Source organism: Hirundo rustica, chromosome 25 (genome assembly GCF_015227805.2).
Source record: "Hirundo rustica isolate bHirRus1 chromosome 25, bHirRus1.pri.v3, whole genome shotgun sequence".
Classification (NCBI taxonomy): domain Eukaryota; kingdom Metazoa; phylum Chordata; class Aves; order Passeriformes; family Hirundinidae; genus Hirundo; species Hirundo rustica.
The window spans coordinates 4,077,631-4,096,808 of record NC_053474.1 but is presented as its reverse complement, the minus strand read 5'-3'; the positions used below and the strand labels follow the sequence as shown (position 1 = coordinate 4,096,808).

Sequence of the window (19,178 nt, the reverse complement as noted above, 5' to 3'; positions counted from 1 at the left end):
TGGGGAGGGGATGGATGTGATCTCCACGTTTGGGGAGGGGATGGATGTGATCTCCACGTTTGGGGAGGGGATGGATGTGATCTCCGTGTTTGGGAAGGGGATGGATGTGATCTCCATGCTGTGGTCCTGTCCCTGGCACACGGAGCAGCTGAGCAATGGAGGGGGTGGCTGCTGTCTGCATCCACGGTTTTATGAACATTAAAAGATAAAACAGAGCTTTGCTCCAGCACTCATCCTGTGTGCTCTCACCGGGGTGTTGGTAATGCACAGCTCAGGGTGTGTTTTTGGACAGGGTATCTTTGCTTTTAACCCTGCTGCAGTTCACAGCTACCCCCAAAACGTGACAATCCCTTTTCTCTCAGCGTGTCCTGCACGTGTGACCCTCTCAGAGGGTGGGAGAGAGCCGGGTTCTCCCCACCTGCACAGACCAACCCTGGCAGGTGCCAAGCAAAGGCTTTTCCAGGTCCTGAGACCACTTTTTGTGTGCCTTGCGAGGGGAGGGCAGCCTGTGTGCTGTGGGAGGAGTGTGGAATTCCGGTGTTCCTGCGATACAGAATAGTTTCCACATCCCACGATTACTCCAAGGGCAGCAAACAAGTCTTGGTTCTTGTTGTGAAACTAGCGTTGTATTTTATAATTCAGCTAGAAAGAGTTTTCAGCTTTTCTGCTGCAAGTTGCAGAACTGCCCCGTGCCCTGATGGACTGTGGTGCTTTAAATGCTGGTTCCTCAGAGTGAGATCTGTGTTTGGAACAGCCTGGGGTGGGGTCCCCTGGTTTCAGCACCATCAAAGCACAAGCTGAGCTCTCCTCCCTGCTGGGAGGTGTGTGCAGGAAGGGGAGGCTGCATCCTCTGCTCTTTCGCACTGGAGGCTGATTTGCTCTGTAGAAGCTGCAGAACTGAGTAATTCCTTATCTCCTGGATGTTAAAGGTGCTTTTTTCTCCAGTGTGCAAAGTCCTGCTGGCTCCCCGTGCTCCTCTCACAGCTCTGGAACTGCAGCAGCACCCAAGCCATCAGGAAGTCTCTGTGGAGTTTGGGAACATCTTTTGCCTGAGCTTGTGTCTTCAGCCCAAAGAGCTCATTGTCAGCTGACCCTGGCCAGTTGCAGCTTGTGATGCCTGGAAAGGGTGGAGAAATTGTATTAATTTATTCATTTTTTAAGACACTTTGATGATCTGCTGCCAACATAGCCCTGGATGGAGCCAGGATCAGGAGGAGCCCGGGGAGAGCGAGGGCGTGCTTGTGCTGGAGCCTCTCTGCTCTCTCCTTCCCAAAACCGACCTGAGCCCTCGGACATAAAGCAGATATTTTGGTTTCCCTGTGAAACGAGTTGGTTAAAAACTGAGCAGATCAAAAAGGATGTCATGAAGCACAAGAACTGGGGCTCAACTCTGTGAGCCACCATCTGCCTTCTCCCTTCCTCAGCCCCAGGCTCTGCTTGAGAAAACCCCTAACCCCTTCATAATTCCCAAGGTCCCCCTGCTTCAGGGGTGCTGAATCTTCCCAGAGGGGTGTTTATGACGTGGGTGTTTATGAAATGGGCTTTGGGCTCCCCCCATCCCGTTTCAGATGAGAAATACATTTTGGACGTCGAAGAAGCTCTGAGTGCCACCTGCTGGAATGTGCTCGAGGGGTGCCAGTGTCACCCTGCCTGCCCCGTGGCACTCTTCCCTCTTTAGGGGTTTGCCTGTAGCCCCATTTTGGAGAGCCAGGATCCCTGCAGGAGCAGCAGAGTCCTTCCCAGGAGTCACCAGGTTAATTTTACACAGTTTCCCTGCCCCAGTGAGTGGGGAGGAATTGCCCCCAAGAGGGTGGCAGAGCGTGTCCAGGAGTCAGGCTTTTGTTCAAGCCATGTGTGGGGAGGCTCCTGATGTTTCCCACGCCAGGATGGAGCTGGTCATTCCCTTCTTCAGCTGCCTTGGCTGTGTAAAGGTTTGGGCACGAGGGCTTTGATGATTTGAGAATTTGAGGATTTCAGGGCACCACGTCACCCCCACAGGGCAGAGGCCTGGCTGTGTCCTCTGGCTTTCTCCTCCCTTTCCCATTTTTGGTTAGTTTTGTTTTCCAGGAGACCAATACCAGTCCCATTTTTGGTTAGTTTTGTTTTCCAGGAGACCAACACCAGTCCCATTTTTGGTTAGTTTTGTTTTTCAGGAGACCAATACCAGTCCCATTTTTGGTTAGTTTTGTTTTCCAGGAGACCAATACCAGTCCTTGGAGATGGCGTGGGGTGAAACGCTCGGCCCTGCTCCCTCTCAGTAATCCCTTCCCGCAAACCTCCTGCCAGGAACCCGCCCCCGTCCTTATCCCCTCCTTGGGAAGTTCCAGTTCCCGAGGTCCTCGCTGCTCCCGGGCTGTGTTGTAGCAGTGACTTTGTGCAGGACTTCCACCTTCAAAGCCACCCCGCCGTGTCCCTTCCTCCTCGGGCCCCGGTGTCCCCGAGGCTGTTGTCTGCCAGCAGAAGCCCTTGTTCAGCGGGAGTTAAAGGGCTAAGGAAGCCTCTCTCTCCCTGCAGATCCTCTTGGATTGCTCCAAGAATCTCCCTCTTCTTTTAAGAGAGTCCGTGGCCCCAAGGTCCCCGAAGCTGAACCTTTCCCTTCCCCGCCTGGGCCGTGGCTCTGCTCAGTGCCCCACAGGATTTCTCAGGCTGGGAGCTCCCAGCAGCACTGGAGAGGATCCACCACTGAACTACAGTCAAAAGTGCGAGGTTCTGGCCAATTCTTTTGTTGCAAATGAGGCCAAGGGCCAGCCCTGCCCAAAAAAGGCCTTTGCAGGAGGGCAGGCAGTGACTGGGGAGGTTTCTTTGCTTTGTTTGTTCCCCTTTTTGTGAACCACCACTTGAAAAACGTTCCAAACAGAGCAGCCTGTGCTCTCCACAAACTTCAGCCTCGCTTCCTCCGCAGTGCCACTGCACCTTGTGCTTCCCACTGGCTCCAGGCTCCCTCCAGAGCAGGAGCTGCTGCTAAAGGGAAGCTGTTGCTCCAGAGCAGGTCACGTAAAATAACCATGCAAAAGTTCAGGAGTGTGAAGCTCCCACATTCCTTCCCGATGCTGACGCTCAGGGAAGGAGGGGTCTGAGTTGTCTTCATCCAGTCCTTCCTGGGCAGCAGCTGAAACCTCTGCCAAGACGTCCCCTGTGGCTGTGCCAGCAGCTGTTCCTCCTCCAGGAGCAGTTCCTCACACCATCACCTTCCTGTTTGTGAAAGCCTGATCCTTCCCTCCCGGAGCTCAGGGGTGTAACTGGATCCTGGCAGGAGGCAAAGGCAGTCCCTGGATATTCTGACTGAAATCTGTGGGGCCAGGCAGTGGCCTGTTTTATGGAGCTGATGCTGGGAATGGCTGGAGGTTGGTCCTCCACAGAATTGGATTTAATCTGTGCGCTGGGAGCCGTTTGTGTCCGGCAGTGCTGGATTTGGGGATCGTCTTTCCTGGGGCCGAGGTGCCACTGGCAGCAGGTTCACACAGAGTCACACTTCAGTGCCAGCATCTGAGCTGCCACCCCACAGACAGGGTCACCTCTTTCACACAGCACACAGTGAGCGGTTCAGGGGAATGTTTTTAAGCTGAATGAGGAGAGAATTAGATCAAATATAAGAAGAAGTTCTTCCCCATGGGGGTGATGAGACCCTGGCACAGGGTGCCCAGAGCAGCTGTGGCCCTGGCGGTGCCCAAGGCCAGGTTGGACAGGGCTTGGAGCAGCCTGGGGCAGTGGGAGGTGCCCCTGACCATGGCAGGGGTGGCATGAGGTGGGCTCTGAGATCCCTCCCAACAGGGACAGAGATGGGCATGGCCAAGTCAGGCAGTGCAGATACGGGGAGTGAGAGGGAAGTTTTCAGCTGGATCATTCTGAACCAGTTCTCTCCCAATTTCTCCATGCAAGGAAAATGAGGAGCCACAAGTGCACTCCCTCTTCCCCCAGCTGCTTTCAGCCATGGGTTTTACCAGCCTTGTTGTAAAAGACTTCTTCCCTTTATCTGACCTAAATCTCCCCTCTTTTAGCATAAAACCATCACTCCTTGTCGTATCACAACAGGCCCTCCTAAAAACTGTCCCCAGCTTTCCTTTAGGCACTGCAAGGAGCTCTGAGCTCTCCCTGGAGCCTTCTCCAGGTGGGCACCCCCAGCTCTCCCAGCCTGGCTCCAGAACAGAGGGGCTCCAGTCCCTGGAACATCTTCATGGCCTTCTCCAGCTGGTCCATGTTGCACCTGTGCTGATCCAGAAGCTGCTGCTCCCTCCTGGCCCTTTCCCTGGAGAGCATCCCTGCTGCATCAGCATTTGTGCTGCTCAGAGCAGGAGCAGAGATATTTTGAGGGAAAAAAAAACCTAGTGAAACTCTCAAGTTGCTCACTTCTGCCTTGTGCAGTGCCTAAAATTGCTCTTTCTGTGCCTGTTTTCGTGCGTGTGGCACGGGGGACAGAACTGATCCTCCTGAAAAGCCCTCTGAGATTTGCTGATGGCTCTTTCCGCGCCTGAGCGCCCGTAAAGCCGCCCAGTGTTCTCGTTTGGCTGCCGCATTGTGCAGCCATGGCCACACAAAGCCATTTCCCCATACGAAACCGCCGCTTCCTTTCAGTAAAACTCCCAAAACACATCCCAGCGACACGACCGCGGCACCGGGGCTCTCGCGCCGCTCCGGGCACCGAGCTCAGGAACCGGCTGGGGAAGGATGAGAGGGTAACAGCACAAAGCTCTGGAGATGCTGAGGCTCCTCTTCCGCAGCAAGCCAAGGATCCAGGAGGCAAGTGTCTGATAAAACACCCGCTCTGCCTGCGGTGCTGGGCTCTGTCTCTTCTGCAGGACGCAAGGAATCAGGGAATTCCTGATCCTAGAGAGCCAGACCTTAGCCAGGTTTAATTAAGCACTCTTTTGGAAAAGGCATTTTGGAGGGGATGACTGCTTTCTAAGAAGTGTCTTTCCTAGGTGCTGCCAGATTTTGGGAGTGTTTTGGGACCAGAGCATGTGTTGAAGCAACAGAAATTAAAACAGCTTCTGGTTAGTTGTTGATGAATAGGAAGCAAAATGCCAAGAGCAGAATCTGTTTCGAGCTTTTGCAGGGTGGGTTTTTTTTTTTCCTTCTTGCATTTAGATGTGACGGTCTCAACCGGCAAAGTGACAAAACGCGAGCGAAAACAAACCTGTCTCTTGGCTTCTGGCTTGTAAAATCCTCCCTCAAAAAAAGGGGAAAGTAGAAAACAGGGTTTGTGTTTTGAACTTGGGAAAAGCCCCTGCTGGTGCGTCCCCAGCCCTGCTCTGGGGTGACTCAGCCGTCTATGCCCTGCAAAGGCGGCACAGGGAGGTTCAGAACTTGTCTCCTCCTCTGACTGCAGTGTCCTGGGCTTTTATTTTCCGGGAGAAGGCCATCTCAATTCCCAGCAGTGCAGGAAATCCCAGCCCCTCTGGAGGCTGTGGCTGACAGCAGGCGCTGGGAGCCCCCAGGAGCTGCAGAGATCCGTGCTTGTGGGATTCCCAAGCTCCCACCCCATCCCAGGCTGGGGCTGGAGCCTGCTCTGCAGGAGCCAGGAGGGAGCTGCTTTCCCAGTGGGTGGGAGGGATCCCTGGGGCAGGGCCTGCTGAGGGTCTTGTGATCACTTTTCGCTCAGGAAGGGGTTCAGCTGGGGCTCTGGCAGGTTTGTCAGGCTGCTGCCCCTGCAGCAGCAGGACAGTCACCCTCTCTGGCTGCTCCCCCTGCGAGGGCACAGCAGTGCAGAGGAGGAAGGGGAAGAGGTGACTGCAGGGGCCCCTCTGCTCTGATTCGGTCCTTCTGGAGATGAAAGTCAGTTAATTCTTAGCTCTAATCTCACTGTTCTCATGCAGCTCTTCCTTCCCTCGGGGCTTGCTTTTCCTCCTCTTCTTCCTCTTAGTAGCTACTGTCCCACATCCACGTCAACCTGAGTTTATCAAATCAAGTCAATATAAATTAATTTACTCCAGCTGTTCTCCTGGAGTCACCATGGCTCAGAATCACATCCTGAGGAGTGCTGGCTGGTGAGACACCTGCAGTGGCTGTGAACAGCTCACCTGGCCTTGCTGAACACATTCTTTGGGAAAACTTTAGCAGAGAATCACAGCTCCTCTTTGCTGACATTTGTTTATTGTCCCGCAGGCAAAATCTGACATCACTTGGATAGAGAAAGACCTGGTGGACTCGGCGGAGAAGGTAGGAGAGCTGCAGTGGGCACCTCAAGGAGACTCATCCATTTCATTTGCATTCTGTCCCACACGCGAGGGCGGAGCAGAGCTCACGGGGACCTCTCTGAAAACCAAACCCTTTCCTGCCTCCCACCCCTGCCAGCCCCTCTCAGCTCTGTGGGACTGCTGCTGCAGAGAGCAGCAGCTATTGCTCCCTCACGTGACATCCTGGGCTTGATTTCATCCTCCTCCTCCTCCTTCCTCCCCACACCAACCCCTTTCCGTGCCGTCATTCGTGTGTCCTGTGGCTTTCTGATCTTGTCAGTGAGCCAGGACGGGCACTTTTGGTTGCGTGGATGTACAGGGGAGATTTTACTGCCTTCCTGAGGCTCCTCTCCCACGCTGGTAACGTGACGTGAAAAATCGTCTGGGTCAGGACGAGATTTATCAGCTCCTGCCGGGCCCACGCACGGGGAATTCGCTGCTCCCCCACGCTGAGAAGGTGGAGCTGCTGTGGAATGGGTGCTTGTCTCGGGCAGCACAGGGAGGACAGGGTTGCTCCTTCCCTGGGCCGTGCCAGAAGGCGGGAGGTGTCGGTGTGGGGCAGGTTCAGCGGCTGCAGGTGTGTTTCTGTGCGCTGGCGCTGCCCCAGCCCCTGGAGCTCAGCGGGCACCGGGGCGGGGCTGGGCCCGGCCGCCTCGCTGGTGTTCAGTCATTTGTTTCTTTCGTTATCAGTTCTCAAAAGAGCACGTGGTGGGGGCAGAGGGGGCAAGACAGTCATAATTTCTCTCTCTGATTCCATCCTCTGCGCTCTCGGGAGAGATTCAGAACTCTGTGCTGACACGGGGCTATTTCCTTTTGTGTGGGTGTCTTTTGACTCATTTCAAGGGGTTTCTCTCTTACCTGCACCCTCTGGGGTCTTGCTGCAGGAAACATCTGTCTGTCCTGATGGAAAGGTCAAAGGGGAACAGGTTTGGATGGGGAAAGAGGCAAAACAAGCTCTCTCAGTTCCTCTGCTCTGTCCTGCCAATAATCTGAGCCATGGTGGGTTCAGAAGCAAGAAAGACCCTTAAAAACACCTCACATGGACCTTCAGGGTGGCTCTCAGATAAATAACTCCAGGTTCCACAGCAAGGACTGTTGTGCAGCATAAGGCAAGCGAAGGGCTGAATGCAAATCCAAACATTCCCGGAGGAATTCCATCGTGGGTGACCCCTCCTCCCTGTGCCAGTGGGAGAGCAGAGGTGTGCAGCTCTCCAAGGTGTCGTCACTCTTCTGGCTGGGTTCTTGTGAGTTTTCCTCTTCTGTTTTAGTGAGGAAAGTGACTTCTCACGATCTCCCCTGTTGTGGAAATACTCCCAAGCTCCCAGCCTGATGTGAACTTCAGGCAGCATTAGATGGCAATCACTCCAAGGAGATTGTGTGTGTTTTCTATCAGTGCCTTGTCTGAGCCAGCGAGGAGCTGTGACAGCGTTGTTTTCTTAAAAGCAAACCTGAAAAAAAAAAAAAAAAAAAAAAAAAAAAGCTAAGAAAAGCCCCAACCACAAGAGCTGTGGCTGAGGAGGGGGAGCGTGAACCGAGTCTGGTCCCCACTGCACATCCGCCGCTGGCGCAGCCACCTGCGGCTCCTGCTCCAGCCCGGAGCCCCGGCAGCTCCTGGGGCCGGACCATGGTGATCGGGATGGGACAATGGAGAGGGACACGAAACTTCCCCGTGTGTGGGCGTTCCTGACGCTCTGGCTGCACAGGAGGCAGCGAGCCAAGCCCTGCAGCCTGCAGCTGCCTGCCCCCAGCCAGCTCACCAGCCCGGTCAGTACCGCTGCCACCTCCCGCTGCCACCTCCCGCTGCCACCTCCCGCTGCCACCTCCCTCTGCTTCCCTTCCTGCCACTGCCTGATGCTTCCCATGGATGTTCGGGGCACTCGGGTTTGCTTCTCTTTCTCTGCCTTCTGGGATGGTTTGTTGTGGTGACGCTGGAAGAAGTTGACCTCGGTGGCACACGGGTGCTTCCGTGCTGGAGACTTGTGTGTGCTGCCAGGCAGGCTGTAGGAGCTGGTCACGAGAATCTGAGTGCTGAATTCCAAGTTAGTGGATGAATCCAGGAGGGAAAATCTTCACTCGTGGCAGTAAGATAGCCAATGGCTTCTCGAAGTGTTTCTGTGGTAGGAGGATCACAGGATGGTCTGGGCTGGAGGGGAACTTAAAGCCCATTCAGTGCCACCCCTGCCACAGCAGGACACCTCCCACTGTCCCAGGCTGCTCCAAGCCCCGTCCAGCCTGGCCTTGGACACTTCCAGGGATTCAGTGGCAGCCACAGCTTCTCTGGGCACGCTGTGCCGGGGCCTCACCACCCTCCCAGGGAAGAATTTCTTCCTAATGGGTCCAGTTTTGGGTCTCTCCCTGCTGTGGGCTCTTTCCCTGGAGAGCTGAGCTGGCAGGAGGAGCTGAACTTGGCTGGCTCCTGCTCCAGCTCTGGAGGTGGGAAGCTGTTCCTCACAGCACCTGTCTGCAGGGACTGAGCCTCCAGATGGACCCAGAAGTGCAAAGTGGCTGGTTAAAGCTGGGAGATCATCTGGAACACGAAAAGGTTTAAGGTGTGGTTTAAGGGATTATGGGATCTTTCTTGCCTGTCATCACCGGGCCCAGGGAAAGGCAGGATAACGCAGGGAGCTCCTGTGCCCCTGCCCTGAGTGCCTGAGTAGCACAGGAGAGAGCAGAGCTCCCACCGTGGAGACAAACCAACTTCCTAAACTGAGAAAAACCCAGCCTGAGAGAGGGGAGGGAGCTCGGTGCAGGTGGGAAACCACATCCATGGGCATGGAGGGTGGGAGTGGGCTGGGCAGGAGGACAGCAGGGCTGGCACCTGGCTCTGGATGGCTTTAAAAGCTGCTTTGATGAGCTGGTTCCAGCCCAAGTGTCTGAATAGGTCTAGAAAACAAAGTGTTTTTTCCCCCAACCCTGCAAGGGAAAAAATAAATCATAGTTCCAGCTTTCTGCAGCCTCCGCTAGCCACAGCCTCCCCAGGGCCAGGGACAGCAGAGTTCAATGAATTTTTTAATATAATTGCTGTCCTTTGGGTCCAAAAGCTTTGCTGGGTGATGTTTCAGTATCACTTCAGGGTCTGTGGCTGTGCTAGCCCGGTTCCCTTGCTGAGTTTATTCTATTTATGCTGATTAAATCTATTTTTTCTTTCTTTTTTTTTTTTTAAGTAAAATAATGTGTTTTAAACAAAACATGTGCCAGAGACCTTGGCTTCCCCTCAATCTTCTTGAAGGCTGGAGTCTGTTAAAGCATCATCTGTATGTGCTGAAGATGCACTAAGACTTATGTTGCAGAGTTGCTCAGATTGCCGAGCAGATGGGCTCCAACATGTCTGGTTTTTGCCAGCCCTGGCCCTGTTTTGACAACAGTGCCGTGTTTTTTGTGTTGTGGGATTTTTAGTGGCATAAACACTCCTGTTTTTGCTACCAGTGCCTCAAAAAGGAAGGTGCTTCTCAGGCACTCTTCTGAAATTCAGTTCAAAGCAGCTCCTGTGGTTGGTTGGGAGGGAGGGCTCTGTATTTACCTGGTCCTCCCTACCCTCACTTATTGATTGCAGATGCTGATACCTGTGACAAGCACCAACCTTTATGGTTCTCTCAGCTGTGGCTCCTGTGAGTCTGGAGCTGCAGTCCTTGCTCCATAATCCCAGCAAGCTGCTCCCCCTCGCTCAGGAGTCCCTGCCAACCGTGTGCCCTCTGTTTCAGGGGGAAGGTGTCGTGCAGGAAATCAACATCACACACCATGTGAAGGAGGGCTCCGAGAAGGCTGATCCCTCGCAGTTTGAGCTCCTGAAGGTGCTGGGACAGGGCTCTTTTGGCAAGGTGAGGTCACTTCTTCCTATGTGCCGTGCCAGGGAAATGATTCTGGTGACGAAAGGAACCATCCCCAACAAAACCACTTTCCTGACTCCCAGGAATGTTCCTGGGCCTGATCCTCCCTTCTCAGAACTGCTGCTCTGTGCCCCAGGCTGGGTTTGGCCCCTATTTACGGTCCAGTTTCCCTTCTGTGAAGAAGGAAGGAAGTAGCCTGTGGCTCTTATCTGTTTCAATAATCCAGGTCTCTTACAGACCATCTGCTGACAGCTTGGGGTCAGTCAGTTAGCAGCTGACACTGGGGCTTGGACAGGACTGTGTGCTGCTGCCTGGGCAAATGCAGCAGTGGCTTTGTAGAATCAGAGAAATGTTGGAAAAGGCCTCTGGGATCATCCAGTCCAACCAGTAGCACTGCCAAGCCCACCACACTTGCAGGTGGTGTCCTTTTGATGCTGCCTAAAACCAGCTGGAATGAGACATCAGGGAAGGGAGGGAACTAAGAATCCAGAGGATGCAGGACCTGAATGACACGGAGGTGATGTGTCTGACAAACCAGGAGGCTTCAGTGGTACAGTGAAGCGCCAGTGCCTCCAGTCACAGCTCCCAGGCATCAGCCCCACAGGAGCTGCAGGAGTCAGGAGGTGTGGAAGGCTGGAAAGGAGGAAAGTGCAGCGTGAAAATGGGGGTGAGAGGAGTCCACACACAGCACTTCCCTGGAAACCCCACGGGAAAGCTTGAGCTTCTTGGGAACGCTCTGGGGTTTGCCACTTGGTGAATCATCCAGCTCCTACTGCCAGTGTTTGGTATTTGGTGAATGTGGTGTTGTTCTGCCTCAGGTTTTCTTGGTGAGAAAAATAACACCCCCAGACAGCAACCACCTCTATGCCATGAAAGTGCTCAAGAAGGCGACACTGAAAGGTAGGAAGGAGACTCCTCCTGCAGTGCTCTGATCCTCTGGGACTTCAGCAGCACTGGGGAAATGTCACAGCAGTCACTGCTGCCCCTGGGGTGGGCTAGGTGAAACAAAAGCATCTTTATCCCAGCAAAACATCCTCCTTTCTTTCATCTGTTTAAGAGCATTATGATGGAGGTGGGAAAACACCTGGCTCAAGGAGCTTGGTGCTTAAGGCTGGGATGGGGCTGGACGTTGCCCAAGGGCCATTTTCTGTGTCTGAGCTGCTCCTCTCCTCCCACAGTGCGGGATCGACTGAGGACAAAGATAGAAAGGGACATCCTGGCTGATGTCAACCATCCCTTCGTGGTGAAACTCCACTACGGTGAGCGGAGCTCTTTGGGGTGCTGGGAGAGGGGCTGCAGCTCCAGCAGACTGCCTGCCTTTAAACACAATCCCCTGAACACAAATCCTTTCCTGGAAGGATCTGTGGTCCCACTGCCTGCTCCAGCTAAGGAGTGGGGAACTGAGCATGGGAGAGGAGGTTTAAACATCAAATCCCTGGGATTAAAACGTTAAACCACGAGAAACTGAGAAAGAAGAGCTAACTAGCTGAGCTAGAGTTTGGCAGAGTTAATGCTCTGACTCTGGGGAAGGCAAGGACAGCTTTGTTCCCTGTAAGGTGACCAGTGCCTCTCCTGGGAGAACAGCCCTTTCAGAAAGGGAACCAGACCCCCATAAAATGAGGATTTTCTGCCGTGCCAGAGTGCTGTGGGGAGCTCTCATTTCAGCAGCAGAGACAGGCCATCTCCTTTACCCCATCAGCCCTACCTGCATTTAACCCTGGAACCACGCAGGGCATGTGCCCAGCTGGAGCCACGGGGATTTAAGTGATTAATGTAACACCACGGAGCCTTCCCTCGGTGCAGGGGTCTGATTCCTGCTCTGGCTTGTGTTTCAGCATTCCAGACGGAGGGGAAGCTGTACCTCATCTTGGATTTCCTCAGAGGAGGTGACCTTTTCACTCGGCTTTCCAAAGAGGTGGGTATGCTCTGGCATCCCGGTGGGCTGCTCGGGCTCAGCTCATCCCTGCTTATGGCCTGGAGAAGTAACTGACCCTTGCAGTCCTTGAAAGGGTGAAAAAAGCCCCCAACCTGCTGCTAGTCCAGAGCTGGCACCAGGAGAGGGTGTCGTAGGAGCCCTAAAGCAGCAGCACAGGTGGCAGCTCCCACCTCTGCAACAGCTTCAGATGAGCATCTCCTAAGGAACAGGAACTAAAAGAAGGTCAATTTGTGTTAGAATTCAGGAAGAATTTGTTCCCTGTGAGGGTGGTGAGGCCCTGGCGCAGGGAGCCCAGAGCAGCTGTGGGTGCCCCTGGGTCCCTGGCAGTGCCCAAGGCCAGGCTGGACACTGGGGCTTGGAGCAGCCTGGGGCAGTGGGAGGTGTCCCTGCCACGGCAGGGGTGGCACTGGATCCATTAAGGTCCATTCTGATCCAAACCATGAATGGTGGGTGAAGTCTGGAAAACTTAGAAAGAGCAGGAGAGAGCAACGTGGATGTGGCAGGTGTGGCCTGGGTGCAGGGGAGCTGCTGGCATTGTAACCCAGCGCCTCTCTGCTTTCTCCCCTGCCTGCAGGTCATGTTCACCGAGGAGGACGTGAAGTTCTACCTGGCAGAGCTGGCACTGGGACTCGACCACTTGCACAGCCTGGGGATCATCTACAGGGACCTCAAGCCAGAGAAGTACGTGTGGCCAGCTGAGGCAGGATCAGGAGTCAGGGAACAGCTCCTGCCTTCCAGAGGGGCTGCACGCATGGGGGGCGGTGCCAATCCAAGGCTGCTGCTCCTCGCATCCGGCCAGGAGCTGTGTGCCACGGGGCTGAGCAGAGACCCCTGGCAGCCTCCAGACTCCAGCTTTAGGCAGCTGGGAGCCCTCAGAGGGAGAAGGGATCAGGCTGGGCTCTGCAGAGCCCACTCCAGCTTGGTTATCCTTGCCTGGGGTATGTGGGGATCAGAGGGGGGTAACCTCTGGGGGCATTGATTTACTGTGAAGGGGAGGGAGCTGCTCCTGGCCCCACTCCTGTCTTGGCTGGTGGAGCTTAAAGCACTTAAAGCACTGGGAGAAGGGACAGGTAACTTTTCCTTTGGATTCCTTTGGGAGCCAAAGGATGATCTCAGACCATCCCTTGCTGTGCTTGTTCTCACCAGCCCTTACCACAGACAGTAACAACTTGTTTTTCCATTCTTGCTGTAGCATCCTCTTGGATGAAGAGGGGCACATCAAACTCACAGGTAAGGGGCTCCACAGAGCCTGGTGCTCCAGCAAGGTTGGCTCCTGAAACTCAGAGCTGCTTGAAGTGTTTGGAGCAGTGGCTGTGTGCTGACAGGTTTCTCTTGTGCAGATTTTGGCTTGAGTAAGGAGGCCATAGACCACGAGAAGAAAGCCTACTCCTTCTGTGGGACGGTGGAGTACATGGCTCCAGAGGTGGTGAATCGCCAGGGCCACTCGCACAGTGCTGACTGGTGGTCCTACGGGGTCCTCATGGTGGGTACCCTGTGCGGGGCTGGGGATGGCAGCTGCCCGCGCTCTGGAACACCAGACACGGCTCTGTGTGTCCTCCAGACCTGCTGACCGGGGAGGGGGCTCCCCACACCCCCCAAAGAGCTCCCTAAGGGGCTGTCCAGGCCTCCAGCCAGGAGCCTTGGTCCCTCGAGGCTGCTGTGCCAGTGGGTGCTGGGGTGTGAGGGGGCTGTGGGGTGTGTGGGGGTGTCCGTGGGGTGCACGAGAATCTCTGTGGGGTGTGTGGGGGTGTCCGTGGGATGCACAGGGGCTCTGTGGGGTGTGTGTGGGATGTGTGGGGGTGTCCGTGGGATGCACAGGGGCTCTGTGGGGTGTGGGGGGGATGTGTGGGGGTGTCCATGGGATGCACAGGGGCTCTGTGGGGTGAGTGTGGAGTGCGTGGGGGTGTCCGTGGGATGCACAGGGGCTCTGTGGGGTGTATGTGGGGTGTGTGTGGGGTGCGTGGGGGTGTCCGTGTCCGCCCCGGCGCCGGGCCATGGCTGTCAGTGCAGATCTGGTGCCACCGTCTGGCAGCTGCTGGATCCCAGGGCTCCGGCAGGAGCAGGCGCTGCCTGGGCACGTTCCCACGCAAACCCCGAGAGCCAAGCTGCTGCTGGGAACACGCCGAGCTCTGCCAGAGCCAGGCTTGGCACCCCTCACAAGCAGGAAGGGGCAGTGGCACCTGTGCACCTCTGAACCTTGCTCAGACATGACCGACCCCTTCTTCCCTTTCCCTCCCAGTTCGAAATGCTCACGGGGTCACTGCCTTTCCAGGGGAAGGACCGTAAGGATACGATGACCCTCATCCTCAAGTAAGAGTTTGTCTCTCCTGTCTGCCCAGGAGGGGTGTTGCAATCGGGGGCTCTTGCAATGTTGTGGCATTATTTGGCAAGTGGTGCAGTATCAGACATCCGTTGAAAGGGTGCAGTGTAAATGCCAGAGGGATGATTGTGTGTTTTGGGGGTGGAGATTCTGGTGTCTTGTGGCCTGACTTCTTCAAACCTGCAGCTGATTGCATAACTTCCTCTCCAGAGCGAAACTGGGCATGCCACAGTTCCTGAGCGCTGAGGCTCAGAGCCTCCTGCGAGCCCTTTTCAAAAGGAATCCAGCCAACAGATTAGGTAAGATGATTTTTTTGGTTTCTGAATGCCCCTGATGCCGTGTGGAGGCCTCTCACATCCCCCTGGGTCAGCAGTGTGCTCACACCTGTGCTGGGTCAGGGCACTTGGGTGATCCCAGCCGGGTTCTCTGTGACACCTGGCTGTGCTGCCTCCCTGGCTGCCCCCTTTTGCTTTGTTGGGGGTTCAGTACAAACATTCATTTGGTGCCTCTTGCAGGGTCTGGGCCAGATGGGGCAGAGGAGATCAAGCGCCACCCTTTCTACTCCACCATCGACTGGAATGTGAGTATCAGATGGAGCAGATTTCTGCACCGCTCAGCACCAGTGACACCGGTGACACAGTTCTGGCAGCAGGAATAGCACAGTCCTGATGCTTGGCCAGCTATGGCAGAGCCACCAGCCCCTGTCCCCATCCATTCCAATAATCCTTTCCAAAACCAAAATCCTCTGTCACATCATTGTCTCATACCTGGGCTGCCTGTCACCTCACTGAGCTGTAAATGCTAGGACACAGAGTTTCACAAAGTCTCTTCCTCGCCCTCATTCCTCACCAGCCTCTGCACCCTTTGGGAGAAGGTGCCCCTGGGAGCATTTCCAAGCTGTTTTTTGGGTTTTGTGTGTTTTGCAGAAGCTGTACCGCAGGGAAATCAAACCCCCTTTCAAGCCCGCAGTGGGCCAGCCAGATGACACCTTTTATTTTGACACAGAATTCACATCGCGGACACCAAAAGGTTTGTACGTCTTGAGGCAAAGCCCAAGTTTCCTGTGAGATGTCACTCTGTGGCTGCACACCAGGGATTATCCAGCACCAGCAGGATAAGTTTTCTGCACAGGGAAGGTTTAGGCTGGATATCAGGGAAATTTCTGCTCCCAAAAGGATTGTCAGTCTGTGGCACAGGCTGCCCAGGGCAGTGGTGGAGTCACCATCCCTGTAGGGATTTAAAAAAGCCATATGAATGTGGCACCTGGGGACGTTGGCACTGCTGGGGGAATTGTTGGACTCGCTGATCTTAGAGGGATTTTCCAAGCTGGACAATTCCTTGATTCTCTGTGGGATGTTGGGGTAAGCTCAGTGCTGCTGGTGTGGCTCCTGTTTTGAATAAACTGCAGGAGCTGTAGCTCCTGGGAGAGAGGGGGAGGCTTCTGCTCCTCAGGCCCTTCTCGAGCTGTCTCTCAACTCCTGCTGCAGACTCCCCGGGTGTCCCCCCGAGTGCAGGGGCCCATCAGCTCTTCCGAGGCTTCAGTTTCGTGGCAACGGGGTTAATGGAGGATGGCAAAGTGAAACCTGCCCAGCCACCCCTGCATTCAGTTGTGCAGGTAAGGAATGGGGCCAGAGGAGCAGCTCTTTGGAGGTGCAGGGATGCTTCAGGTCCTCAGGATCTCTGTACTACCTGGAGCCTGAGGCAGTTCTCTTTGGAATTCTTGCCTCCTGTTCCTTCATCTCCACTGACTGTCACGTTGTGCACAGGCTGTCAGGGCGGTGTGAGGCTGTGGCTTTCCTGTCCCCAGGTGGATCTGTTCTGGCAGGGGGTCTGCAGTGCCCATGGGTTGGGCAACCAAAGGCAGAGGCACCGTGCTCAGTGCTCAGCGTTGGCCCACTGACCTATATCTGCCTTGTTCTCCTCTCCTCCCGCTCCCCGCCGAGAGGAGAAGCTGTGGGATGTAGCAGACAGTCTGACAGCTCTCTCTGTGCTGCAGTTAACTCATCGTGTTGCACAAACCCTTCCCTGAACCCTCCCAGCTGAGCTCTCCTTTGTGCCCTGGCAGCAGCTGCACGGCAAGAACGTCCAGTTCAGCGATGGGTACGTGGTGAAGGAGGCCATCGGCTCCGGCTCCTACTCCGTCTGCAAACGCTGCATCCACAAGGCCACCAACATGGAGTATGCAGTCAAGGTCTGGGATCTGCCCTCCCAGCTGAGCTCCCCTGTTACATCTTTGCCCAGAGCAGCTGTGGCTGCCCCTGGATCCCTGGGGGTGTCCAAGGCCAGGCTGGACGGGGCTTGGAGCACCCCGGGATAGTGGAAGGTGTTCTGCCCATGGCAGGGATGGAGCAGGATGAGCTTTAGGCTCATCTAGGATGTAAAAGGACAATTTCTGTGCTGCTCTGCAGGTACCTGTGCTTCTCTAGGAACAGCAGGGAAGCAATGTTCTCCTCCCTCAGAGAGGGGAGAGTGTCTCATCTTCCTGTGCAAAGCTGTGGTGACATCAGGTCTTAACAAAAGACATAAAATGTTGTGGGATGGGAACACAGAACTGATGAAGCAGCTTAAGGATTTCTAGCCCTAAAGAGATGAGGGGACAGGGAGTGGATACGGCACAGGAGCTCTGCAGGGCTCCAAACTCAGCTCATGTGCTTCATCCTGGCCCCTTCCCCATCTGTGGTGGCTGAAGTGTGTCCCTACTCTTGCAGGTGATTGACAAGAGCAAGCGAGACCCTTCAGAGGAGATCGAGATCCTGCTGCGGTACGGGCAGCACCCAAACATCATCACCCTGAAAGATGTGAGTGCGGCTTGAGAGAATTCCCTGTGCTTTGGTTTAGGGAGTGCAGGCTGGCAGGGGCAGAGTTCACCCCAGCAGGGGCAGCCCAACGACCCAGCTCCACGTGCCGCTGTTCCTGTCAGAAGGTTCTTTCCCCAGAGGGTGCTGGCACTGCCCAGGCCCCCCAGAGAATGGGCACGGCCCCGAGGCTGCCAGAGCTCCAGGAGCCTTTGGATAAAGCTCCCAGGGGTGCACAGGCTGGGACTGCTGGGGTGTCTGTGCAGGGCCAGGAGCTGGATCAATGATCCCCGTGGGTCCCTTCCAGGTTGGGATATTCCATGATTCTGGGGTGGGGAAGCATCCCCAAAGCCACCTCTGCTGATCTCTGTCTGCTCCTTGGTGATGGAAGTACAAAAGGGAAGCTCTGGAAGCACATTTTGATTACCCCACCCATGTTTTCTTTGGCAGGTGTACGATGACGGGAAGTACGTGTACCTGGTGACCGAGCTCATGAGGGGAGGGGAGCTGTTGGATAAAATCCTCAGACAGAAATTTTTCTCGGAGAGAGAAGCCAGTTCAGTCCTGCACATGATCTGTAAAACAGTGGAGTATCTGCATTCCCAAGGGGTGAGTGTGGTGACAACTGTTTTTCTGGGAAGCTCCCTGGCATTACACTGCACTCCCTCTCCTCCAGGGAGTAACTCTGCCCATCATGACAGTTATTTCTTGCTGGTGTTGCCCTCTTGGCAAAGCAGATGTGAGGCCAGAGCAGGGGATGAGTGACCTCAGGCAGCTTTCAGACCTTTATCTGCCTGGGGTATGAGCACAGCCCTTTCTTGGCTCCACAGGTGGTTCACAGGGACCTGAAGCCCAGCAATATCCTCTACGTGGATAAATCAGGGAACCCCGAGAGCATCCGAATCTGTGACTTTGGCTTTGCCAAGCAGCTCAGGGCTGAGAACGGGCTCCTCATGACCCCCTGCTACACAGCAAACTTCGTGGCACCCGAGGTGAGCACCTCACTGAGACCCTCCAGCAGTCCCCTTGTCCTTCCCCTAACCTTGTTCCCATCTCCAGCCCGCCCTGGAAGAGGCAATTACAGAAATACCACTTGTAGTAATGAATCTATTTCAAATCCTGATCTTTTAGTCCAAGACTTTGCTGTTCTGTCCAGCACTTGAAGTTCTGCATGTGGACTGCACCCAGGTCAAGCCCCTCTTTTGAAATGAGCTCAATGACAGGAACCAAACATATTTTTTTCCCTTTGCTTGTTGTGTTCAGGTCCTGAAACGCCAGGGTTACGACGAGGGCTGTGACATCTGGAGCCTGGGGGTCCTGCTGTACACGATGCTGGCAGGGTAAGGCAGTGGCTGGGGCTGTGACCCCCTGTCCCCAGTGTGCCCTGTGGGGACAGCTGCACCTCTCCCTCCTGCCTGGGTCAGTGAATCCAGGGCTCTCTCCTCTCTCCCCAGCTGCACTCCCTTTGCAAATGGTCCCAGTGACACTCCAGAAGAGATCCTGACACGGATAGGAGGGGGGAAGTTCTCCATCAGTGGGGGCAATTGGGACACTATTTCTGACATGGCCAAGGTAGGGTTTGATATTTGTGTTACACTCAGGGGCTGGGGTCGCCGTGAGGCAAATTTAGAGCAGGCTGGGGAGGGACCACACAGGAGAGATAAGCAAACCAGCACTGCAGCTTCTACCCCACACGTGTCCCTCCACAGCAGCTTTGTTTTAGCTTTGGCTGTGGATATTTGCAAGGAAAACCAACCTCGTGCTTGACCCTCGTGGGGGTTGCTCTGTGTTATATCCCCCAGGCCTGCCAAAACCATATTTCATACAAAAAGACATTGATGTCTGGGGACTTGGCCTCTGCATTTAAATCCTAATCTGGGGGGTTACACAGGTGGGGTTTTTTTGCATTTAAATTATAAAATCTTCTAAAGTCTGACTTTCCAAACGATGCCTGTAGGATCTGGTATCAAAGATGCTCCACGTAGATCCTCACCAGCGTCTCACAGCCAAGCAGGTCCTGCAGCATCCTTGGATAACCCAGAAGGACAGTTTACCCCAGAGCCAGCTCAATCACCAGGACATTCAGCTTGTAAAGGTACAAAATCTGCAGAGGGAAAGCAGGATGGA

General features: G+C 54.8%; 1 protein-coding gene across 2 annotated transcripts in view; it reads left to right on the top strand.

Moving 5' to 3' along the window:
• RPS6KA1 (ribosomal protein S6 kinase A1) overlaps positions 1 to 19,178 on the top strand; it is a 31,925-nt gene that overhangs the window by 11,469 nt on the left and 1,278 nt on the right. Inside the window, exons 3-22 of one of the 2 annotated variants that reach the window (XM_040086275.2) lie at positions 6,103 to 6,156; positions 9,875 to 9,991; positions 10,819 to 10,900; positions 11,179 to 11,259; positions 11,836 to 11,915; positions 12,511 to 12,617; positions 13,129 to 13,166; positions 13,277 to 13,419; positions 14,176 to 14,246; positions 14,467 to 14,555; positions 14,772 to 14,836; positions 15,183 to 15,285; positions 15,744 to 15,871; positions 16,325 to 16,447; positions 16,965 to 17,054; positions 17,502 to 17,660; positions 17,882 to 18,043; positions 18,315 to 18,391; positions 18,506 to 18,623; positions 19,009 to 19,146. In XM_040086275.2, the coding sequence (XP_039942209.1) occupies positions 6,103 to 6,156; positions 9,875 to 9,991; positions 10,819 to 10,900; positions 11,179 to 11,259; positions 11,836 to 11,915; positions 12,511 to 12,617; positions 13,129 to 13,166; positions 13,277 to 13,419; positions 14,176 to 14,246; positions 14,467 to 14,555; positions 14,772 to 14,836; positions 15,183 to 15,285; positions 15,744 to 15,871; positions 16,325 to 16,447; positions 16,965 to 17,054; positions 17,502 to 17,660; positions 17,882 to 18,043; positions 18,315 to 18,391; positions 18,506 to 18,623; positions 19,009 to 19,146 (2,025 nt within the window). Of the gene's footprint in view, positions 1 to 6,102; positions 6,157 to 9,874; positions 9,992 to 10,818; positions 10,901 to 11,178; positions 11,260 to 11,835; positions 11,916 to 12,510; positions 12,618 to 13,128; positions 13,167 to 13,276; positions 13,420 to 14,175; positions 14,247 to 14,466; positions 14,556 to 14,771; positions 14,837 to 15,182; positions 15,286 to 15,743; positions 15,872 to 16,321; positions 16,448 to 16,964; positions 17,055 to 17,501; positions 17,661 to 17,881; positions 18,044 to 18,314; positions 18,392 to 18,505; positions 18,624 to 19,008; positions 19,147 to 19,178 lie in introns of both variants that reach the window. The other variant, XM_040086274.2, reaches the window with a different exon arrangement.